At 34.6% G+C, this 19946-nt stretch overlaps 1 protein-coding gene across 5 annotated transcripts in view; it reads right to left on the minus strand.

Moving 5' to 3' along the window:
* Window positions 1-19946, minus strand: part of LOC150106899 (sodium-dependent phosphate transporter 1-B-like) — a 248028-nt gene that overhangs the window by 114432 nt on the left and 113650 nt on the right. For 4 of the 5 annotated variants that reach the window (XM_090392808.1, XM_090392805.1, XM_090392803.1 and 1 more), the window contains one exon: window positions 3276-3473. In XM_090392808.1, coding sequence (XP_090248934.1) covers window positions 3276-3471 — 196 coding nt within the window. In that variant the 5' untranslated portion in view covers window positions 3472-3473. Of the gene's footprint in view, window positions 1-3275; window positions 3474-18330; window positions 18652-19946 lie in introns of those variants that run through there. The other variant, XM_090392806.1, reaches the window with a different exon arrangement.

A 19946-nucleotide genomic window follows, 5' to 3' on the forward strand; every position in this document is an offset into this window, starting at 1 on the left:
ACTCACAACTGAGTCAGGCAATGCATTCCACTCATTCACCACCCTCCAGGTGAAAAACCTCATTCTCACACCCTTGTTAACCACATTTTTCCTTAATTTCCAGGGGTGAACTCTTGTTCTTCCATCACTATCACACAGCTGAAATATTTCCTCTGCATCAATCTTATAAAAACCTTTTAATAATTTAAATGTTTCTATCATATCCCCTCTTCTCTGCCTATCAACCAACCTCTGCAATTCACATGCTCTCAATCTATCAATGTAGGGAGCATTTTTTACATCATTCACCAACTTAGGCACTCTCCTCTGAACCCTCTCCACAACCTCCTAATCTCCAAGGGATCCAGATGACCAGACCTGAGCACAGTAATCCAAATGCGGAAGTTTCAATGCCTTATAAAGGGGAATAATAACCTCTTTAACTCTGGATGTTAGTGTGTTCCTCAATAACCAAGTAATCCTATGTGCAATCTTGGACACCTTAGCAATGTATCCCCTGAACTTCATCTCCCTATCCATCAACACCCCCCCCCAAAAAAAAAATCCTAGCCTCATCAATCTCTTGGAGTACCGTTTCATCAATGTAGTACACAGCTGGTAATCTTTTAATCCCAAAATGCATAACTTTACACTTTTCCACATTGAACTGACATCCATTACTTTTTCCCATTTTGCCAGCTTATTTAAATCATCCTGCAAACTCTCGACATTAGCTTGATTTTTTATTGCGCTAACCAACTTTGTATCATCAGCAAACAACTGAATATCTCCCTTTAAGCCATTTCCTATAGCATTTATGTACAAATTAAACAATAACGGCCCAAACACAGAGCCCTGAGGCACACCACTGGTCACCTGCCTCATCCTGGACTCTGCTCCTCCATACACCACTTTCTGGTATCTCTCCCTGAGCCATTCTCTTATCCATATCACCAGTTTAGTATCCATTCCCATCAGCTCTAATTTGTGCAACAGTATTCCATGGGGTAGCCTTTGAAAAGCCTTAGCAAAATCCAGAAATACCACTGTGTAGCCATTTCTTTTGTCCAACTCAGATGTCATTCTATTATATTATAAAAGTTAATAAATTGCTAAGGCAGGATCGACCTTTAACAAATTTTAACAAAATTTCTATGCTAATATCGACATCTAGTTCGTCGCCATTATAGAGATTTTCAAGATAATTCTTCCATTCCATTAATATATCCTCAGATTCTATGAGTAATTTTCCATTTTCATCTTTGATGGCATTGTTTTTGCTATTCTTATTAAATTTGAAGGTCAATTTGTTAATTTCTTTATAGGCTCTCTCTCTGTGTTTACTGAACATTTATAGAAAACTTCTTTATAGAACATTTATTAATAATGCAATAGAGGAAAAGAAAGGAATAATTATAAGCAGCACACATACACTCACATAAAATATTCAGATGTTATTGTCATAACTGCAGATAGAAAACCTAAACTACAATATCAGATAACAACTTAGAAGAATCTTGTAAAAAAATATGAGATGTTAATTTATCATTATTATTATGCAACACCTCCAAAGAGTCCAAGGATGCATTTTGGTTAATTCGATTAAAAAAAAAATGAAGATAGGAAAAAAGAAAAGTTAACAGCAAACAATCAAGTAACAGAATAAATACATAGTTTTAACTCTTCACTGACCACATCTAATTTTAATAATACTGCAGCAATAATCAGACAAAATCTCAGTAAGATGGACAATGATGACTAATTACAAAAAATATGGAAAAGTAATCAATCATCAAAGTTAAAGCTAAAACTATATGATATATTGGAATAAAGGGTATTAGTTCCAATACCCTTTGAAACATGGATAATGAGAAAAGATGCTGAAAGAAAATTGTTAGCTAACTGTCTGATAGGTATCAGAGAGTTGTGTATGGAGTGGTATCAAGAAAGCAGAAGGTAAGAAATGGGGGTCCCACAGGACTTAGTACTTGGGGGGAGAGCTGCATGTTCTGTTAGAGGAACTGTACTGGAGGAAGTGGGGGAGGCAAGGGATCTTGGGGTGATGACTGACAGAAACCAGAAATTCAGGAAATATATTGCAAAGGTGGCGAAGGTTACCCAGAGGATTGATGCAATATTGAGAAGGATGCTGACATGCAGAATTCCACTGTATAAAGCCCTGATCAGACCACATCTGGTGTCAGGATTTGAAGAGATATGAATAAATTAACAATGGAATGAGTGCAGAGGCAGATAACAAAGATGATATCAGGACTATACAACATTAGTTATGAGGATATGCTGAGGAAATGTGGACTGCAGAGTTTGGTAGATAGAAGGAGAGGTGATGTTGCCACTGGGAGTTCTTTTGTTTAGTGGAACAGGAAGAAGGAACAAGGACAAGGTTACTACTTGCTAGAAATTGCAAGTAGTAACCTTGAAGTTGCAAAAGGAAGTTTTGAGCAAGAAGGCAAGGAGTGGTTTCTTGGTATGGAGGGTGGTTGAACTGTGGAATGCATTGCCGGGAATGGTCAATGGGTTCAAGGAGCGGTATGACAGAATTTGTGTTTTCTAGTGTGGGCCTCCCATGATGAGGCTTGTAACTACATGGAGGTCCAGAATGATCACCATCATCTTAATAATAATAATAATTTAGATATGAATGCAGCAGAATGCTCTCTCTCACTCACACACAAATACACACGCACATACCAAATGACAACAGTTAGAATGGTTTAGTCTCATTTCGGAATACATCCAGATATAGTAGCTCAACAGGTGCTGGATGGACAGATGAAAAAAAATCATGATCCAAAGGAAGATCATAATTAACATGTATACAGACTTTTAAAACAAATACAAACTTCATAAGCCAAAAGATGATGACAATCTTGCAAAAGAGAGAAGATGGCAAATCATCATCCATGAGAAACTCAATCTGTCCTAGAATAGGGAGATAAGAAGAAGAATAATGGTCCTATTCTATTTAATTCAGTCAAAAACAAATGAGGGTCTAGAAAATAGCCTTATTGGTTTTAATCCGACATTTCCCCACAAGCTTGAATTCATTACTAAAGGATGAAATGCTCTCACATAACAATCATTAAATTAAAAGAAAACAAAAATAAGAAATTCAGGAATATGAATAACCAAATCATTATTATACATGAATGGTAAACTGCAGATCTGGTTTATTTCTGGAATATACAAAAATTCTGTTTTCAGGAAGACAGAAAACAGATAAAGGTTTATTTGTCTAAGCAACACTGATGGATAAAAATAAATAAGGTACTTACCTACAAGTATAGCACCAAGTATCTCAAACACAGTAGCTAGAATGCAAGCTTTTGTAAGTGTTATAACTTTGGCTCCTACTGAAGTTCCAAAGGAGTTAGCAACATCATTAGCACCAACACCAAATGCCAAAAAAAATGCCACGATAAACCCAACTACAATAATCCAAACAACTTCTGAAGAGTAAGGCTCCAACATTTCTAAATTATATTAAAAAAATTTTAAAAATTAATTATCAACTTTTAAAAAATGAATATTATAAATTTTTAAAAAATTAAAGAATAAGAAATATTCTGATCTGAACATCTTTCTTTCTCAGAAGAGTGAGCCCATATTATTAAAATAATATGGGCTCACTCGAAAGACAATCATTCCGATTCATCCTAACCTGAATTGGAATGATTGTCTCTCACTCTCTCTCACCTTCTCCTAAAAGAGTCTGGGAGATTCTCATCTTATGTAAGCATCAAAAGTAGTTTTTAATAATATTTATTAATTTCTAGCAAGTAGTAACCTTTTATAATTGGTAAACTAATTGTCGTATGTACCTTGTGTTCCTGTTCTCTGATTTGCTTGCTGTTTTCTCATATCGATGTACTGTTATTATTATTATTATGTGACATCTCCAGGGAATCCAAAGACTCATTGAGGGAGGGCACCTACTCTACAGCTCTGCCTCCACCATTCATCTACACCAATGCCATCTATTGCCCACCATCACCACTAGTATTTTCACAGACAATCGCAAACATCCATGCCCATAGTGGGATTCAAACCCGCATCCTTTTGGCTGGAGAGCAGATAATACACTAATGATTCAGCCAATCATGCTGTCGTTCATTTGCACGTTCATTAAAGTTATTACTGTGGTTATGATGTAATTCTGTTGTTTCTTATGTACAGTTTATCTTATAGACTTCTGGATACTTTCCAGGAGGTAGAGTTTTAGGTTTATAGTAGTGCTTGCAATTTTACAAATGATTTAAAAGGTAACTCTAATGCAAGCAGAAACAGTTCTAACAAAACAGATGGCAACCATATCCTTGAGTATCACTGGTTGCATTTATAAGTAGCGCTAGCATGGGCTCTATCCAAAGAAAGAGTGCTGTCCCCATATTTTTAGATCATAACTAAAAATGGCACTCTGTTACCCTTTTTATTCCATTAAACTAGATTCTGTAATGATATGTGAAGATTATTGACAAAGTTTAATTCTTCTAAGCCATATGGCTGGTTAGATAGTTAGGATATCATCAATGTATTTTCACCAAACTATATAGATTTTAGAACAGCACCATCCAAAACTGACTCCTCAAAGTATTATTTGTAGAGACTGGCTATGGGAATGACAAGGGAAATATTCTATACCCCTTTATGTCCTATATATTGCACTGTCCATGAAAAAAAAAATTGGTTACAAACTAACAAATACTATTGTAGCTACCACAGACAGCTTAACTAGACTGAATATGAGGTCTCTTTTCATAAATGTCCCAATTGATGAAACACTTGGGAGGCACCACATAATAATAATAATAATAATAATAATAATTAGTAAAGAAAAATTCTGTCCCTTGGGATGTAAATTACAAGAAAATATCAACTACATTCTCTCTCTCTCTACAAAATTTTTCATTTTGAAAAAAAGTTATGTTGGAAATACACTTACAAATTACAAACTAATTTTATAATAATTACTGCCAATATTCACAGCAATTTTTATCTATCAATAATACCATGTGGTCAGAATTCCTGTTTCGCATGCAGGCAGCCCAGGTTCAATTCCTGGTGTGGGAAAAACATTTATGCCAGTCTGCATCATTAACTATTCATCCAGCCTTATTGGATAGGTAGTTAGCACATCCACTCTCCAAACTGTGGGTTCAAATGTCTGCATGGACGTTGAATATCTTTAGCATCAGACAAATTTCATAGCCTGTTGTGAGACCACTACCTTATTTATTAAAGCTTCAAAAATGGTTTGAAAAAATAAAATAAATGAATAAAAAAAATAGTACCACATTTAGTTTCTAGAGCAGGATTTCCATATTATCTAGCCTTTAGCCCAACTATGATTATTACGGGCGACTCCAGGGAGTCCTTAGACTCATCGAGGGAGGCCCCAAATCATGTTCAGCACAACTATTCGACATTCACACAGTATCTATCATACCTTGCTTTAAACTCATTCACTGTCACAGCACCCACTACAGACTCTGGCAGCTTATTCCACTCGTTCAGCACTCTAAAAGTAAAGAACCAGGCTCTAACACCCTTACTAACCACACTCTTGCCCAGCTTCCATGGATGTCCCCTAGTCCTCCCACCACCAGCCCTGTTCTCAAATATATCTTCTGAATTAATTTTATAGAAACCCTTCAGTAATTTGAATGTCTCAATCATATCTCCCCTCCTCTGCCTATCAACCAATTTCTGCAACCCACAAATCCTCAACCTGTTCTCATAAGGTTCATTCCACAGACCTGCTAAACTATGATATTAATAATAATGTACTACAGCCTTACAATCTTTCATTGCCAGGATTCATAAGATACACATACAACTATAAAAAAAAAAATATATATATATAACCACCACACTCCCCCCACCCTTAGCTCTACTTCAATAGATTTTCATGAGATTCAGTATTATGAATCCTTATAAAAATGTGTCAAGACACATGAATTTTTCCCTTTGATCAGATAATTTGTAACAGCAAAACGTCTCAAAATGATAAAAAGTAATAACTTTGTTTGGATGGGTGGAATTTAATAAAATCTGTATTATTGATTTTTCTTAATAACAGGAGTCCATGTAGGAAATGTAACTTACAGTACATTAGTATTAGTACCTTAGGTAGGATGCCTTATCTTTTAATTTTGGTTCCATTCAAGCTATAGTTATAGAAAAACTAAATTAGGCAAAACAATATTATATACCAACAACATATATGCAAAAAAAATGAAAATAAGAAACGCTCTAAATTAATTTAATAATGAAATGTCACTATATAGGAATGCTATTACACAAAGCACCTTTTTATGATTGTCTCGAATCATTTCTATTGCTGCTCTCTTATGAAGTGGCATTGTTTGTTTTGCTTGAAACTCAGATTTTAAACTGGCAGGAGAGCATAATTCCGCCCCCCCCATGGTGTCGTTTGTAATCTTTTTGTATTATTACGAGTCATTCTACCCACTAAAAATCGCCAGCTTAAACAAAAACTTAAAATTCCCAACACTAAATTTCTTAATTGCTGACGCGTTTTGAACAACGCACCTAACGGCATTAGCTAAAAATCAACAGAAATATTACTAATGCCATATACTTTCACATTCTAAAAGATGGCACAGAAATTCATACTTGTTTCCCCATAACCTGATTAGCCGCAGATATATATGTCAATAGTTTATCGTAGAAAACTTGGAATGCTTTGCTCTGTTAATTCTAATAGTACAAAACTATGCCCAGATGAGTCTCTGACTCCATGAGGTCTTGGGGTAATAATAATATCTACACTGCATTCGGATAGTAAAGGGGGTGGGGTATTTTTTTGGGTCAAATACATAATACAAGGAATTTTTGCTCACTCTCATGCCACCAGTAAGATCATTATTATGTGACACCTCCAAATACTCACCGTACGGGAACTCGACACTAATTAATTCTCCGGTTATACATTTATCCCGTCTGACGCACACCAACAGCATGTTTGTTCTCCTAATTGAGTGTTCTCTGACCGATATGGAATGAGAAACCCGAGTTTCCGGGTTTCTTTCTCTCTCTCTCGTCACGATGAAAATCGAACACCGGCCTTTCTAATCGAAAAGTGCAAAATCCCGTTCTCTCTCTTCCACCTGCGTAACGGCGGCGCTTCAGTAAAGACAAAATGAAAGTAATCTTGACAGTAATTGCAACGGTATTTACGAAAAGGCCAGGAAAAAACTGTATTAATTGAAAGAACTGAAGAATAGGTCAAAAAATGGAAATCTTCCGTCTGAATCAGGACAGCCGACTGGCCGTTATGTATGTTCAAGGATTTGAACATACATAACAGCTGCAATTTCAATTTTTTACAATTAGCTGCGAAGCAATAACAACTTAGTTACCCCCCCCCCTCCGGATGGCAAATTTTATGTTAATCCCACCCACAAAAACTTATTGATAGATTAGATAATTAGATCCGATGCCTCTACTCTCTAGACCAAACATCGCACTTTTTTTTAGCCATTTCTGAACAATTGGGGGAAGGGTAGGGGGGGCTCACGGTGGACAATGCAAATAGTCTTTCGCAAACATTCACGCCAAGTGGGGTCCAAAACCCAAGCTGTGATTTGGAGAGCGGATACGCCATCCACCCAGCCATAAGATTAAACTATTAATTATTAATACCTGTAGTTATTAAAATTATATGTAAGTAATTATTAATAATAAATTTTAATTATTTAACTAATCACCTATATATTACTATAATTATAAATATTACATGTGAACATCTATGGAATCTGAAGACTCATCGCGGGGAAGACCCACAATAACTAATTATTCACAATAGCATATTATATCATCTCTCTTTTTAAATTTATTCGCTGACAAATCACTCACGATTGCCTCTGGCAACCTATTCCATTCAATTACCAATCTCCAAGCAAAAAAATCGACCCTTTACAACCCCTTGTTCTCTCCTGCCTAGTCTTGTCATTTATTATGACATTTCTTCAGCATCTACTTGGTAATAATTTTAAAAAACTTCAATATTTTATATGCTTCTATTATATCCTCTCTTTTTCCGCTATCAACAAAACTTTGTAACCCGCAAACTTCAGTTTTTTTTCTTAAAGGGAGCACTCCACAGACCAGTCACCATTTGGGGTCATATACCTCTGAATCATCTCGAATATTTCCACATCTCTAAGGTGACTAAAGTAAATCTAACTGTGTCCAATATTCCAGAAGTAACCATATTAAAGCCTTATAAAGAGGGATAATAACAACTTATCTCTATTTGGAGATAAGTTGTTATTTATAAAATAGCCATTTCAGCTATTTTTGTCCACTTCTTCAATATTACTATTGCTGCGTAACATCTCCAAGGAGTTCAAGGACTCATATATATACCCCCCCCCCTTAACTTCAAATTCCTGTTTGTTATCGCCCCTAAATTCTCAACCTTGTCAATTTCCTGCAGTTCGTAATGCATAGCTTGTAAACCTTTGTCCAAATATTTAAATCACATTGTAACATCATCATCATCATCGTCGAATTCGTGATATGTACCCTCAAGGAGTGTACAAGATATCTGATAGTACTACACGAAAAATTTAGACCATTACTAACTTCCGATCAACAGTTTTCCTCCAAATTAATCTGTTACTTCTCTAACATTATCAGATCTTATATTTCTGTCTTCTAAGGCACTTTTACTGTATCAATCATCTACACTTCCTCTGAGTCTTTTTTCTGCCAACACTTGTTTTGAAAAAATATTTATTTATTTATTTATATGGTGAAGAAGCGAAAAGTAGTATCTTTTCTTATCAGCTTAATATCTGATATGGACCCCAATTTCCCCTACTCATTGATCCAAAGATATTAAACTGATTTTTTAGAAGGCCCGGTGTGCGTGTATCTTACTCCACCTTTGCTACGAGTTGCCCAGGCTTTGCTTCACTTCTACGGTTTGCTCTCGCCATCGAGGATAAATGAACATACAGTATATATACATATATAAAAAAATAATACAAAAGTTTCACAAAACACTACGTGTCCTTACTACATATGAAATAAAAATAAAAACATAACAAAGTTCATATCAAATATGAATTTTATTAACATTTAAATGCAACATATATAAAAAAAATCAAACTAAACAACAAAACAGAAATTATGAAATGTTATTTTGATGCCACTACCCTGCTTGCCATAAAATACAGGATTCATTTTTATTCATAGGAATAAACAGTTGTACTCAACCTATTTTTTCGGAAGACGAATGACAATCTCCCAGTATAGTGATCCCCTACCCAACACACACACACACCTTAGTGCAAATGGCAGAAAAAAAAAAGAAAAAAAAAAGTAGTTTTATTGTATTATTATATAGAGTGCGGACACAATTAGAGTCTGTGTACTACGTGCAGCGACAGATGGTGTAAATTGGAGATATCCGAAGGGAAAAAAAAAACGACCCAAATTAATTATAAACGATATCCAAACGACATTCAAATTAGATATGCCAAAACTTTAATCGGGTTTTCATACGTTTAATAACATCTTGTAGGCCCATTCGTGTTTTTTTTTATAACATATTTTTAATTATGGCCTTATTTGAATTGTAAAAGGTTACCGATTGTGCAACTGCATAAATCACCTTGTCTGCTTCACCGCAAAAGTCAACTTTCAACAATTCTAATAAGCGACTGGGTTACTGACCTCCACCTTTCTAAAGCACAAGCTTTTTCGACAAAGCAGCAGTGATGACAGTTTGTTGATGCCAAATAAAATGATAATCTGATATTTGACACATTCAATGAAGTGACGTAATTGCAGTCAACAGTATACACACACACACACACACACACACACACACACACACACACACACACACACACACACACACTTCAAGCTGATCTGGTCAGGCCTTGCACCCAAGAAATAAAATAGAAATTCAACTAGTACATATTGCATAAAAATGGCGAAATTACCAGTCCTTGTACTTTGAATTTATTTCCAACTTCTTGATATGTTCGGTACACTAACCTCGAACTGAAACTCAAAATAGACACTAAGACAGGATGTATATTTTTCTGATAATTGTACATATACCAACTTGGCACTAATCCATACTATCATACACAGAATTAAACTCCTCCGTTTAGCTAAGACAGTTATTTCTTTAAACCAATGGGTTCTCAAATATCTTTACTATTGTAAAAACTTATAAATGTTTCAAACTGTAGGGCGCGTCCTCATAGGGGAAGAGAACCTTTCTGGGAGGAACAGGAGACAAAGCAACTGTCAATATTACTGTTTCGAGCACAACTCTCGCGTGTAATCCATATTCAATCCACGTATTTCATTATAATATGGAATTAAAAGCATTTACAACGCTTGTATTAATATGCTAAGTTAAAAATTCTCTAAAAAATGTAATTTTTAAAATAAATAAAATATCTGTGTGCTGTTTTAATTTTAGTTTGAAGTATAATTGTGTACTATTAAGAAAACTGTATTTATTTTTTTATTTAACGAAATAGGAAGATGTCTCTATAAGACTCCGAAAATCCCTGAATCAATAGACGTGGAAATGCTAAGCTGCAATAATATATAATATATAATAGAAATAACTAAATCAATACAGAATGTTTCATTTATTTCTAATGCAGAAATAAATGCATTATTATCATCATCATCATACGTATCAAGCATTTAGGCCTAGTATGGCCTGTTCCGGCCTTAGAAGTCATCGTTGAATCGTTTAAGAGGACGTCCTGGTTTTCTTTTTCCTAATGGCTTGTACTTTAAGGCTTGTTTTGATAATTTTTCTGTTTTCATTCTTTGAACGTGTTCCATCCATCTATGTTTATATTTTTTAATTTTTTTCAATTACTGGTTCTTGGTTTAATTCTTTCATAATTTTTATTATTTTATTGCATTATTATTATTATGTTGCATTAGACATGAGACATAGTTTAATGTTGTAATGAAACGCCAAATAGCGTCATCAGGTCTCCACGATGATAAAGACCAACAATCATAAGTTATACCAATCTTTTCAGCCTGAACTGCATCGCAAAGCGACTTCTCAACCAAAAGACAACAGTGGAGTATCTGCTCCACTTTGTCTTCTATAACTGTCGGGTTATTGAAAAAAAAAAAAAAATCTCCAGAAAATACATTTTCAATAAAAAGCACCTTATGCACAATAACCAAGTCCCTTGCAGAGATTTACAAACACATAACAAAGGATTAATTAAATAAACGGTATTTGAATGAAATTTAAACGTTTATATGAGCATATGGTAATAAATATATATATATATATATTTTTTTACAGGTTTTTTTAGATGCGTATATAACTATTAGATGCATTTTTCCCGTCCATACGAATTACTACAATTAATACAACAATTCTGTTCTGTCTGGACGAATTTTAATCAAATGTGATATTGCAGATTCTTAAAAAAAAAATCTGAGCCGGACGACTCTTCGCGGGAGGTTGAACACTCACAGACCACAATAACTATCGTACTTTGCCTTGAAGATATTCAGCACAAATCAATAACAACTTAGTTAATGAAAAACTAGTAGTATAATTAATTACTACTTACCTAGTAATAAAATCAGAAACAATCGGGTCGGGGGAAGCACAAGACGTGATACACTGACGCAAACAGAGATCACTTAATTAAATAGCGAAGCAATTTTGGAAAGCTGGCCAAGTTTAACTTCAAGATACTGTCTGACACTAAGTTCGTGAATGTGTTTGTTTACTTCATCCAAATGCGGATTTAACCATCTTCCTCATGCGTGTTTACTTCACAGACGTCAACAGTTTCACTTATATCATTTGAGATATGCAGAAAGTTGAAGCCATCGGATCTCTTCGAAATTAAATAGCTGCTTCTGGATTGCGTAATTATAATTTAATATCCTTTGAATTCAGTGCACGGTATCGAATAAAACATATGATGATATATTCCGGCATTTTGTTTGCACGTCTCATTCACGTGCCTTTGGCGCCACTGCTGGCACCTGACAACGACATTGCTGTTTGGCTGTTGCGTGTCATCTAATTATGCCTGCTAAACCAAAATCAGAAAGCTCATACAAACGAGGTCGTCCTATCAACTACACACGAAACAAATACGGTTGTACATCCAAACGAGATTGAAATACCCGCATTCCAATAATTGGCAATAGATTGTATTCTCAATAGAGCATTGTTTGAAATTCATGAAACCGAGTTTTGTAGAACGTGGCATTGGCCTCTATTAGTAGTACAGGATCGTACGGCCCGGAATAATCACGAGACTAGGTTACAAAACCGTGTAAACACTGACTTTATCCCCTGGTCTCGAGCTAATTAACGTAACCACGCAATTAAGTGGGGAAAAAAAATGATAATTAGGTACTTACATTTTGAATTGCGTTTGTCCCTATTTATATTTATAAATTTATTTATGAAAGAATAACTTTAAAGTAAAAAAAAAAAAAAGAGATTATATCTTGGAAGAAATTTATACAGTCCTAAAGAATAAAAAGAATGCTATATGCAATTAAGTGAAAATTATTTCTTCCATTCGTGTGTGTGTGTGTGTGTGTGTGTGTGTGTGTGTGTGTGTGTGTGTGTGTGTGTGTGTGTGTGTGTGTGTGTGTTTACGATCAGTATAAGAAATTAAAAGATAATTATAGTTAAGCAGATGCAGACATTTTCAATATAGTTTTTTCAAAACTATATTGAAAAACCTGTGTGAGTTTTATCAATAAACTATTCCATAAACGAATCTCTGATGTAGTTTATATCTATTCGTTAATCACCCTCTTATTACGTCATTAGGTTCATATCCATTTGTTCCAATTTATAGACCATAATTGTGTGCGGTATCCTGACAAATACTTTTGCAAGGTCCAGCAATATTATCGTGTAGCCATTTCCTTACCCAACTCAGCTGTCACAAATGACTGAGGCATGACCTACCCTTCACAAAACCAAGCTACCTCTAAAAGTAACTAAAATAACTCATAGGAACACACACACACACACACACACACATACTGACAAGTAGAGATAAAGAGGTTATTATACCTCTTTATAAGGCTTTGATATGGCCCAAATTGGACTACTGTCAGCTGGGTTTCTTGGAGATGTGGATCGGATCCAGAGGAGAGTGACCAAGATGATGATCGGTCTATGGGATGTTCTACATGAAGGGAGATTAAAGATTTGTTTGTTGCATAAGCTAGTTGATAGGCGGAGAAGGGAGGGGGGTATGATAGAGACATATGTTGCTTAAGGGGGTTTATAGGACTGATAACAGAGGAACTGATAACAGAGACTGATTACGTTACATGACTAGTGTTGTGAGGAAATTTGGGGCGTGGATGGATGGGATCATTTCTGGTTAAGTAAGCCTGTTGTTAGCAAGAGAGTCAGGAGTAGATATTTTTTGCTTGAAAAGTGAAGAATGAATGAGTAATTGCTAGAATCAGTTTTTGAGTGTTTTATGGTAAATAAGTTCAAAGAAAAATATGACTAACCATAATTCGTACAATACCTTTTGTGCAAACGATGGTTAGTATTGATGTTATTGGACCTCTCACGATAAGTCTACGGACTCCATAGAGGTGTCCATATAATAATGAAAATAATAATAAAAGTGATTCAGATTTAGAGTACATATATTTATGGCATTTTGATAACTGAATCAGTACTTTCAAATTATAATCTGGAGCAGTGCTAACTACACCAATGCTGTTAATTTAGTGAGCATTACTACTACAAAACTTTGTGTAATGCAAATATACTGAAAGAAAAATAATTAGAAACACATAGCTAAGAATTACATTTATAAAACTGTTTCATGCATGTTGGCAGTGTTGAATTTGAGAAAGTGTTTATATTTACTAAGTCGTTAAATCATAGTTGAGCACTAATCCGATAAGTGATGACATCAATGACAAAGTTTGAGCATAATCTGTCGATTTCAATATATTTCTTTCAGTCTCTTAATAACATCAGTGTAAAATTTCTGAAGCACTCGACCTAGCTTTTATCTTATAGATTGTCATCGTTTGGGTCTGCAGTTACAGCTGAGTAAGATTTTTAAGTTAAAACTGTGACATATATATATATATATATATATATATATATATATTTTTTTTTTTTTTTTTTCGATGTTTACTTGTTCGAAAACAGAGTAAATGTGAGTGAATTTGCAATTTCAGAAAAGGACAAGGTTAAGTACCCAATGCGAGTTTATCTAATAGATTAGACAAATTATGGATTTGGAGTGGGGTGGGAGAGGGGAATGGTATCCAAATGAGTAGCAGACGAAAAAAATAAACCGGTGATGGATTTGCACACTTAAGTGATTGAATAACATAGAGATTACAACCTTGAACTCGAATACGCTTGGTAACACTGTAAATTTTATCTTTTATTGTGAAATTCCTTTTATTTTGTATTAACAGAATTAGTAGTACTTAAATGACAATTTATACGTATAAAATATAAAATTTATACGTATAAAACTACGCTAATTTACAATAAGTTAAACACTGAGGGCATTCCAGTTCAAGGTTGTATCCATGGCCTTTGCATTGGTCATCAATATAACGCAGAATAAAACTAATCATAGCACAATGTCTCCTACATCTACGCTATACTGGGTTTAATTTTATGATAAAATAAATAAATAAATGAAGTAAACAAACTATCTAACAAAAAAAAAAAAAAAAAATCCACACTTCGTTGCTCTCAACAATTAAATTGTTTTACAACGGAAATGTATATCTTTTACGCTTCCATTGACAAGTTCAGAATTAATATTGTTCCGAAGAGCATGGTCGGTAGCAACGACTCTCTCTCTGGTTGGTAAGACTCGGGTTCGATTTCAACCCAAGGTGACATAAATGGTCCCACAGAGATTATACGGTTTATCCTGCATGCAAAAGCTAAAACGATACACCTCATGGCCATTAAAAAGAAAGAACCCGACAAACTGGAAAAGTCGGATGGATAATGACAATAATTTTTGTACACGCTACATGGCTTTTCAACGTTTGTTTGCTGAATTTTGAAATCTGCTCTTATTTCCTCTACTCTGAATGTTACAATAAGGAAATCAGATCTGGCAAGCAGTAAGGAACTTCCGCTATTTGTTCACCCCCCAGCGACGGATGAGGGAGACACAAAACGGCCGTCTCCAACACGTGAGCATGTCTCAAGGTTTTAGTCTCTGATGCCAGCAATTTACCTAAAAGTAAAAGCTATATTTACACCACGTCTTCTCGTGAACTCATTGCATAATGGATTGTGACAGAAGCACCTAATTCACTGCAGCTACTGACCTGGTTGCACGGCAATAGGACAAATTCGAGTTTTTCAACCCGTTCTTTTTTTCTTTTTCATCCCTGTCTCGACAGGAGTGTATCATAATTAAATATAAAAAAAGTAGCGCGAAACAAGACATTGACTTAATAAACAGGACAGGACTGTAGCCATTAAAATCGGAGACTATACATCCCTATCTATGTATTTGGATTGTCCCACTGGAGATCTGCGCATCATACAAAGTTAAATACTCACAAGACTCCTCTACCTGAATGCTTGGAATTCTAAGACTTGGAAAACTTCATCATCCTCTCTGAAGTGTACCTCAAGGGATGTAGAAGATATTATGACAGTACTACATGAAAAGGTTACATCACTACTTCCCATAGACACTTTTCCTCCAAATTATGTTATTCCTACAATATTATCAGATTTTATATTTATATTTCGGTCTTCTATTCTAAGGTACTACTTATTGTATCAGTCTATCTTGGTCTCTTTCTGAGTCATTTTCCTGCCATCGTGACACACACACACACACACACACACACACACACACACACACACACACACACACACACACACACACACACACACACACACAAAAAAAAAAAACTTGTTTTGCTAATCTTTCCTCTCCGTTTAAGTGACCATATGACATGAGATTAGCTCTGCTAACACATTCCTGGATGCTAACAGGGTCAGTTCTTTCCTAATATCCTAGATTTTAATTTAATATGATTCTGCATTGATGACATCTGTTCACGCTCCTAATTTTTCTCAGGTCTCTCATAGGTATGGCCTCAAGTCTTTGTTCAAGTTTTTTTTTTTTTTTTTTTTTTTTTTAACCAAGTTCTCAGATCCATGAGTTAAAATTAGTTTGAATTCTGTCATATATAAGCTAGTTTAGTGCTTTGACTAATTTCTTTCTTATTCCATACGGATTTATTCAGTTAACTTCCTACCATACCAGCTTCTCGGCTAATTCTGTTGTCTATTTTCACTAAAAATTGTGTCTAAAGAATCTAAAATTGTTCCCAAATATTTTAGTTGTTCTATAAGTTCTCCATTCAGGATACAGTTGATGTTTCCAATGTTCCTGCCTATATTTTCATAGTCTTTATCTTTTTAGTGCTGATTTTCATACCAAATTTATTACAGCAGTTATTCAATTTAGTTAGGGAATCCTGAAGACTTGTATACAGATTGATTTAGAAACATTACATCATCCGCATAAAGTAAAGAGCTTAGATTAACATCTCCAATTTCGATATCAGATTTAATACCACTTTCCTTCATAATGTGATCCATATACATGATGAAGAACAAGAACATGAAGATGAAGAATGGGGATAACGTGCACCCTTATCTTACACCTGATTTAACATCAAATTTATTTATCTTATTTTACATCTTCCTGTTTATTTACAGATAAACAATTAGACAATTAGTCTTTAAGCCGGTGATCACTAATAACTAAAAAAAATGGATTAAAGTAGCAACAACACTTCTCACATAAATCTGCAGTCATCAAAAAACGTGCAGCAACAATAATTCACATAAAAAAGTTAATTAGTTATTCATATGTGACGTCATTTTGACGGCATATGGTCACTCCCGTACCTCATTGGGTTTTGGGAGTGAAGCCTTCTGCTAGAAGAGGTGATAGGGCCGTAGATGCCCTTTCCACAAAGATTTAAGAGGACAATCACAAACATTCATCCCCGAGTGGGATTCGAACCCACAGTCTCTTAGCTGGAGAGCCGGTACCAGGTTGCCAACCAGGTCGGCCACATAAAAAAACACCATTCGATTGCCTAAGAAATGTCCGATCTTCATTTTCTTTTAAATAAAAACAATTCCATTCTTGTAGAAATATTTTATTGCGTAAAATATATTATTTTATTTTCTAAAACAATCTTTAAAACTCTCGAGATTTCTACAGTAATATGGAATTAGTGATTTAACAACAATAAAATGGTTTTGAATCGCGCAAATCACGAGAATGATTTCTAATTTCATAACCTTTGTGGACAGAAAATATGTAAGTTATTACCTAACCTGAACATAAAAATAATGATAAAATAATACAAATTAAAAATAATGAAATAAACATAAAACCACTTTAATAAATTTTAAAAAATAAAAAATTTTTATACTTAATTACTTTGAAATTCGTCTGTGGTGACGATATTCAACTTTGGTACAATAGCTGAAATGCATTTACTCAAACAACAGAGGGCGTCAACGGAAATTCACTGACAACACAGGCAAACAATAAAAGGAACTGCAATCAGTTGAGTGTGCTTCTCAGATGTTGAAAGTCGTCTGACAGATGATAAGAAAGAACAAAACTAAATTGCAAAGGAATATGGAACACCTGTGTGTACTTAAAAAATCTGAAGAAACGAAAAATACTACTAGTGTATTTTTCGGATGCAAAATTGTTACCTTCTGATAGTTATGGGATCTCACATCAATCTTTAACGACACCATCTTAATTCTCCAATAATAATAATAATAAAGTATGACAGGATATTAATCATTTAACAGACAATAAAAAATGGATACTGGTCACGCAAAAGATTAAACCAGTGGCAGCCCGTGAAGTTTTAAGTGGGGGTGCTGCCTATACAAAATAATTTTAAAAAATTCTTTTTTCCCTAATCCCTAATAATATTTTTTTAGGGAAAAATTTAAAGATTTAAAAATTAGGGAAAAAAATTCTTTTTTTCCCTAATTTTTTAAAAAATTATTTTGTATAGGCAGCACCCCCACTTAAAACTTAACGGGCCGCCACTGGATTACACAGAACAAATTCTGCTCGCCTATAAAAGATAAGTCCATTTCAGTTAAAGTTATAAAAACACAGACGAATTGTATTTTATTGGGCAATAAAGTAACGTTTTTTTTTTCCCCATTTACACCAAAAAAGAATGCAAATACGCAATAAGTTTTAACTATATTAATATATTAATTGCTAGAAATAAATGTATACTCACTGAAAGAATAAATGCACAAGGACTAAAAATAAATAAATGTATAAATAACTGTGAGGCTCACTCTCTCGGCAACAACTTGAAGCAAACAACGAATTTAGTTTTCTACAGTTCTAGCAGATGACTGGAAGACATTTCTAAATGATATTATCTACAGAATAAGCGTACAATGTCTATATACTTTCTCTCTATTACCCTCTCTGTCTGCTGTCAGTAAACAGGCTAAAGTTCACCAACATCCAACAAGGTGGTAGTGAAGAATCGGAAACTCTGTGACGTCAAATGTCGTATACTATGCAAGTCATCATATTGTGTCTACTTTTACTGAGCGATATCATCGGCTTATCCCTGACTTCCAAACGATCAAGTAGGCTTAAGAAGGTGGCGTAACCTTGCACGCGAATATTCCGTGTTTAAATATCGATTCCCAGAAGATCTCATCTGATATACTACTGTGGTTAAGGGTCATATACACAACACGTGCCGACTGAAGAAATTTGATGAAAGAAACGGTGTGCTGACAGCCTGACTTGCTAGAAACGATGAACATAAACCCTCTCGCGAGCTTACCCGGAGTCAACTAGCAAAAGCTCTCCAATACGGGATCTCACAATAACGTGATGTATTTAGAAGGTGCAATGACTGTGATAGTTACTATTTTCAAGAAAAAAGCTGAAATAGAAGAACAGATTACGGTAGTTGTGACGAAAGCTTTTTTTTTTTTTTTTTTGAGACGAGGGTATTGGTCAAAGATCAGAAAGGAAAAGAAGAGAAACAAATGCATCCTGGAAATTTAAGATGTTAATGTAAATTTAGAACATTACAACATTTTAAGATAGTAATCTTCATTTAACAAAAAATACAACCTCAATTCAAGACGGAGCAACTGATATTAAGGATTCAAAATTTTTTTGAATTGCTACAAAAAATTAAGACATTTACTTAATTATTTATTATTATTATTATTATTTTTATTTTTATTATTTTTTTTTTTTTGTAGAGAGAGAGAGAGAAAGAGACTGTTACTGAAATACGGCCGAAGCAACCAAGGCTACGTATTTTGTGCCATAATTACTTTCGCCTGTTTTTACAGAATGAAAAATCCCATTTTTCAGGAGGGAAAACCTTGCCACCTGAAGCCGGTTAATTCATCTTTCGATTGAATTCGAACAAATATCTTTCCAACCCTAGGGACTGCCAATATCGATTGAGTTTCGGAGGCTTCAGTGTGTGGGGGGGAAGAGGGGGGGGAGAAGTTTCTAATAAATATTAGAACGTGAAATAGAAAACTGGCGAAAGTGTTTGAATCCACTTGCCTGCAATGTTATAATAACTTCTTCCACTCGAAATCCTCTCTGTCTGCTCTCAGTAAATAGCTCTCTTCTTCATTCTGAAGGCAATATCTTGAGCGCTGTTTCTTATGGCAAAGATACGACTCACCTGCAGCCCTTCCGTATGTATTTCCTTTATTTATATTTATTTTTATTAATTTTCAACGATACATCATATTATATGAAATGTACTTCCATTTAATAAAATGCGCACTGTTTGGACATGCGTTCAGGTCAAATCAGCGCTCGTTTATTGGGAGTTAAAATGAAAAAAAAAAAAAAAAAACT

The sequence above is a fragment of the Typopeltis vanoorti genome, chromosome 5, assembly GCF_054136105.1.
Source record: "Typopeltis vanoorti isolate ZY-2024b chromosome 5, IOZ_Tvanoo_1.0, whole genome shotgun sequence".
Classification (NCBI taxonomy): domain Eukaryota; kingdom Metazoa; phylum Arthropoda; class Arachnida; order Uropygi; family Thelyphonidae; genus Typopeltis; species Typopeltis vanoorti.